Source organism: Bactrocera latifrons, unplaced genomic scaffold, assembly GCF_001853355.1.
Source record: "Bactrocera latifrons isolate USDA-ARS-PBARC rearing strain unplaced genomic scaffold, ASM185335v1 scaffold_17, whole genome shotgun sequence".
In the NCBI taxonomy this organism is placed as follows: domain Eukaryota; kingdom Metazoa; phylum Arthropoda; class Insecta; order Diptera; family Tephritidae; genus Bactrocera; species Bactrocera latifrons.
Window position 1 is genome coordinate 653,187 of NW_017535185.1, and position 6,000 is coordinate 659,186.

Consider the following 6,000-nt stretch of genomic DNA (forward strand, 5'->3'; position numbering starts at 1 on the left):
GAAGTGAAATACTATGTTTTATGTTACTATAAATTAGTATCAAAAAATAACGGTTTCTAATGCAAGTATACATTTTTTAGGTACTGGAACGTTCCTGGGAGGTAGTGGATGGCGTAAATGTATCGTTACGTCTCTGGGACACATTTGGTGATCATGACAAGGATCGTAGATTTGCTTATGGACGGTGAGTCTTTATCATATTATTTATTTATTCATTTTCCTAACTGTTCTCATATCTCTAACGCGCTTCTAGATCGGATGTCGTACTGCTATGCTTCTCTATTGCCAGTCCCATATCGTTACGCAATTGCAAAGCAATGTGGTATCCAGAGATACGTCGCTTCTGCCCAGATGTGCCTGTCATCTTGGTAGGCTGCAAAAACGATTTGCGTTATATGTATCGCGATGAAACGTATCTCTCGTACTTTGGCGAACGAAGTACCTTCGTACGGTAAACTTTTTGATTTTAACTAGCAACTTATTTTAACTAATAATTCGAAACTCCTGGAACAGTGCGGCACTAAAAAGTGACCTCGTCATGCCGGATGAAGCGCGTGCTGTTGCGAAAGAGCTGGGCGTTGCCTATTACGAGACAAGTGTCTTCACATATTTCGGTGTGAATGAAGTATTCGAGAATGCCATACGTTCGGCGTTGATTGCGCGCCGACAGCAACGTTTCTGGATGACAAATTTGAAGAAAGTGCAAAAACCGTTGCTGCAGGCACCATTCCGACCGCCCAAACCGCCACCACCAGAAGTCACCGTAGTGGTGGGCAATTACAGACAAGACATGTACAACATGTTAATTTCACAAACCCACACGGATCTCATACTGGTGGTGGGTGCGAGTAAATTTCCGGTGCATCGGTTTATGCTCGCTGCTGCGTCGAACGTCTTTTATCGGCTACTGAATACAGAGCTAACCGATATGGGTGGTAGAAGTAGTAGTGAATCCAGTATGGTGAGTACGAATACAGTTGCATTATTGAATTAGTTAAAAGAAATTAATTCAAGTGAAGAGTGATGTCATAGCTGAATAACTCATAAAATTTGCTAGTTTCATCAAATTTATGGTTAATGCCGAACTGGGACGGTTAATATCAATTTATTTAGTTTATATATTCCTTTTAATATATTTACGGGAATAATTACTATTCGCGCTAAATGGGAACAGTTTTGGATTTGAAAATGAGTTAATAGGAATTAAATCAATTGAAGGAAGATACTAAAAATTCATAGAATTTTAGTATTTTCCTAAAATTGATGGTTAAGTATATTCGAACTAGATATACTGAGAACAGTTTTCTGCGTTAACAAGAAAGGTTGTCTACCTATAATAGTACCTTATTTAGCAAATATATGCTTTTCATAAATTTATTTAAGAAAATAAGTATTATTTGCGGTAACAAGAAAAGTTTTGGTTTTCAAATATGCTCAAAATGAGCTGAAATATTGAAAAAATTTAATAGTTTCATAAAATTTATGATTTAGTTCGAAACTAGAAAGACTGGTAACAGTTAATTAACAATATTAGTTTGTTTAGCAACAAAATTTGATTTCGTGCACATATTTAGGGGAAATAAATATATATATTTTGGGCTAGACTAGGAACACTTTTCGCTTAAAACATTTTAGTAGTTTTTTACTTCAAAAGCAACTTAAAAATATTTTCTGCATTTGTTAAACATAGTTAGAAAATAATTGTACGTTTTTTTGATACTGGGAACAGTTGAAATAATGGTTTTCCAAAATGAGTATAATAACTTTATAGTAAAAAAAATAATATTGAAATGATTATTTCCAAAAAAAAAATTTATTTTGTAAGCGGGAACAGTTTTAGCTTTAAATGATGCTTGAAAATTGTTAGCAGCTTTTACTTTGCTTCAAAGCCAGCATAAAATCGGTTACTTTGTTAATTTAACTTGGTTGGTAAAATAAATATAAGGATATCTGGCACTGTTGAACTGTTGAACTGTTTATTTAACAGTTTTACGATATAAATATAACATATTTACAAATTAATATTATAATGGTAAAAAAAGTTAGCTATTTTTAACAAAATTTAAACTTTTTTGCGATAGAATCGAGCTAAGAACGATAAATTTATATTTTCATACAAGGACTTTAGTAAAAATGTAACCATTATACATAATTAATCGAGTAATAACAGTTTCGAACGTTGTTCACTTGAATAAGAACAGTCTTAACTAGTAAATATTACTTAATTTTCGGTATTTCTAAACTTCTACAACATATCAATAACCACTCTCTCCTGATAGGTGAGTTCCACATTTGGCGAGGCGACAACAGCGGACTTCAACGACGATACTGAGTGCCTCATTAGGCATGAATCGCGTACACAAAGGTATTTATAATTAGTACAGACAACAGCTATAATATACTATACTAAGCTTGATTTTCTTATTTTTAGAATGTGGGAACAGCTGAAACGGCGTTCCAGCTATCAGGCCTTACCGTTGATTGAAACCAAAAAGCCCAGCGATCTCTATAAGGACCTGCATCATCCTATATTCCAAAATATACGCTTAGTGCAGATGGAAAATACGCGTGGCATCAACGTAACTCAAACAATTGTCACACTGACAAAACTTATAACGCCACAAGCGTTGCAACAATGTCTGCAATTTATTTATACCGGCACAATTGAAAGAGAATTTCACAATTTGCAGGTAATTTGAAATTAACTGAGTGATATTAAGAGCATTGTTGTTACACCATGAAGCAATTTTGCTACGAATGATGATCAAGAGAGATCGTGGACTGCTAAATGTAGTTCTTCGTGAACTTATAGAAAAGAGAACTCCTTTATCCGAACTATAAATAAGCAAAGTTGCCACTACAAATTTGCACAGGGGTTTAATTTCACTCCCTCCTATTCGGTGGGATGTCTGAAGGTATGCGCTTTCAAGTTTTTAAGTCTTGACCTTCCAAACGCGGGACAGTTAAAGAGAAAGGATTGATCTTCTTCTATACCGCTTCTGCATGGACGCCATAGGACAATGACTTAATAAAAGCCCCACAATAAGGGAAAGCCTAGCCTTAATGAGGGCAAATAGATCAGTAGATCTCTTGCGACCGATTTTAGGCCATTTGCAGCAGCGGTACCACCGGGATCTTGTAGTTATAGAAAGTTTTTTTAACGTCTGGTCTTTAACGACCAGGATTCATAGAAGAGTAAAGAAAATTCCACCTTGTGGGGTTCCATTATTCACATTTGGGCGAGCACGTGCGTTGCGTAATTCTGATTCAATCACCCTGTCGCCCAGAAGACTGAAAATGACTTCTTTGAGGTTTGATTCAATCCTAAGATCGTCTAGAATGTCCTAACACCGAATTTTTTAACCCGAATGGCTTTTTCGAGCCATGGCCCGATAGTATACAGGGCATATTACGCTCCTCTTAAATGTCTGGGTATCAAGATATTTTTTATGCCCGAAATAAACATGTTCTAAATTCTGGTTTTACTTATGCTTCATTTCCACCTCTTACACACAGGAAGTTAAACAAGCTGCTGATTTCTTAGAACTGCCTCAATTGACTGTATTACTTTCCAAGCCACAAACACTTTTAGCCAGTCTAAATGATGAACCAAATCAACATTTTTGTCTTGTAAGTACAGCGGCGTTATATAAACCGCTTCGTAAGATAAACTAATTGTCATATTTGTATCACAGAGCATTAAAGAGAATATGGAGAAGCATTGTATTGGCGATGGCTGTTTCAGTGATGTCACCTTTGAGCTGGATGATGGACAGATGAAGGCACATCGCGCTATATTGGTTGCACGCTGTGATGTTATGCGCGCCATGTTGGCCGGCGACTTTCGTGAGGCGCACTCGAGTGTGGTGAGTAAATGCGCAGTTGTATATATGGCAAAAGTATTAAAAAAATGTTTCGTATTTTTCGCAGATCGTCTTTCCCGGCGTCACTATTTACACATTTCATAAGTTACTCTGCTATTTATACACAGATGAAATACCTCCAATATCGGCAGATAAATGTTTGAATCTTTTAGAATTGGCAAATCGTTTGTGTTTGCCAAGATTATTGAATTTGGTTGAGTGTCGTGTAATTGAAGACTTAACGATGATATCTCAAAATGAAACAAATGAAACGGTCGATCATTGTCTCAAGCTACTGGAGCCAGTGAAGGTTAGTGTCAACGACATTGCTTGAGTTTAAATTTAATTTAATTTTAAAAAAATAGAACCAAATAAAAAAAAATAAATTTTTACTTTTATATTTCTTATTTTTTATTCAATTTTTTGTTATTTGAGATAAAATATTTATTTTTCAATTTTTAAATTTTTTTTTCTAATAAGCAAACGCGAAAAAATTTTAATAAAAAAAAAGTTATTAAATAAAACAATAAAAAAATAATAATAATAAATTAAATTAAATAAAAAATTGTAATATTTTTATTTTTTTTTTATTTTTTATTTTTTTTTGTGATAAAATACTTATTTTTTAATCCGTTATTTGAGATTAATTCTTTTTACAATATTTTTGAAACTTTAATTAAAAACTTTTTAAAATTTATTTTACAATCCGGTGTTTGGCATTAGATTATTGAGTATGACGGCTCTGTACGAGTTCTAATTCCAAATGTTAGAACATAAAGTTCGAAAACGCGAAAAATATTAATTCAAAAACATTATTTGCTTTTAAATTTACATTCAAAACTTGGATCTAAATTTCTTTTACTTCTCAAACTGGTATTTGGGAGTACAATTTGTTTTTATTTTCGGCAAAAAAAAATTTTTTTGAAACCTATTTATGAGATTAGAAATAAAAACAAACAAAACTTTATTATGTAACTTCTCTAAAAAATGTTTAAAAATCTTTTTATGGCATAAAAAATTCGAAAACTATTTTTAATTAGGATTATAAATCTTAATTTTAAATTAAAATTAAAAATTTATAAAAATTTTATTTTGTAATTTCTCTAAAAAAAATTGTTTTTAAACCTGTTTTTGAAATTAGAAATTTGGAAAAAAAAATTTGATTAAGTTAACAAAAAAAATTTTAATTTCAAAAATCTTAATATATAACTTCTCAACTTTTTTTTTCAACTCTATCGCCCCTTTTAGCTGCACAATGCCCATCAACTGGCCGAATGGTGTATGTCTTACCTGTGCGTCAATTACAATATAATTTGTAAATATTCACTCAAAGGCCTCAAAGCACTGCATCAGGATAATCAAGAGTATTTACGTGAGCACCGCTGGCCGCCAGTGTGGTATTTAAAGGATTACGATTACTATCAACGGTGCATAAATGAAATGAATAAGGAATTAAAGAATTCACGTCGCGATTCGCGTAGTGATGACGAAGGTTGTCTCTGTTTCACAGGCGGTAAGTGTCATAGCACTGTTATTAACAACAACAACCAAACTATTTGACTGTGTGCTGTACGTATGAACTGGAAAATTCGACCGTTGCAACAACAGCAACAAAATGCGGTGCTATGAAATGGGCGACAGAGCTAGATAAAAAAAAAACGAAAACAATAAAATAAGCAAATAAACATATATGACTGCTGAGACCGCCCATCTGGGTTTTCAACGTTGGTGCCGTGCTCTCAAGCAGCAATAGCAACAATGCGCACATTGGTTGTATATGGAAAATTTTATAAATTCCTTTTATTTTTTTTTTAACATAGTTTCGTACTGCATTTGCAGGTTATAACTATTGTTTTTAAATTTTCTACTCGCATACTCGTGTAGCTTGGGTTTGTATTTGTCATCGCTCAATCATTATACTTCCCACTACACAAATGTTTTGTACAATGAAAACTCGCAGTGAATGAAAGCATTATTTTCACACTACCCAAAAGTTGCTATGCATACTCATACATACAAATGTATCTTGTAAAATAGGTACTTAATCATTTAAAGTTTTTGTAATTAAATTTTTATTTTATTTAATATCATTTTAGTTTATTTTTTTTTTTGTTTTTGTTATTTTAGTTTATTTTTT

The 6,000-nt window shown here is 32.9% G+C and overlaps 1 protein-coding gene across 4 annotated transcripts in view; it reads left to right on the forward strand.

Annotated features, from left to right (window-relative positions):
* The window catches only part of LOC108966814 (rho-related BTB domain-containing protein 1), a 39,513-nt gene that overhangs the window by 30,789 nt on the left and 2,724 nt on the right, over nt 1-6,000 (forward strand). For all 4 annotated transcript variants that reach the window (XM_018929898.1, XM_018929901.1, XM_018929900.1 and 1 more), the window contains exons 3-11: nt 81-184; nt 254-451; nt 514-961; nt 2,280-2,365; nt 2,432-2,690; nt 3,517-3,630; nt 3,696-3,866; nt 3,931-4,173; nt 5,112-5,376. In XM_018929898.1, coding sequence (XP_018785443.1) covers nt 81-184; nt 254-451; nt 514-961; nt 2,280-2,365; nt 2,432-2,690; nt 3,517-3,630; nt 3,696-3,866; nt 3,931-4,173; nt 5,112-5,376 — 1,888 coding nt within the window. The remainder of the gene's footprint in view (nt 1-80; nt 185-253; nt 452-513; nt 962-2,279; nt 2,366-2,431; nt 2,691-3,516; nt 3,631-3,695; nt 3,867-3,930; nt 4,174-5,111; nt 5,377-6,000) is intronic.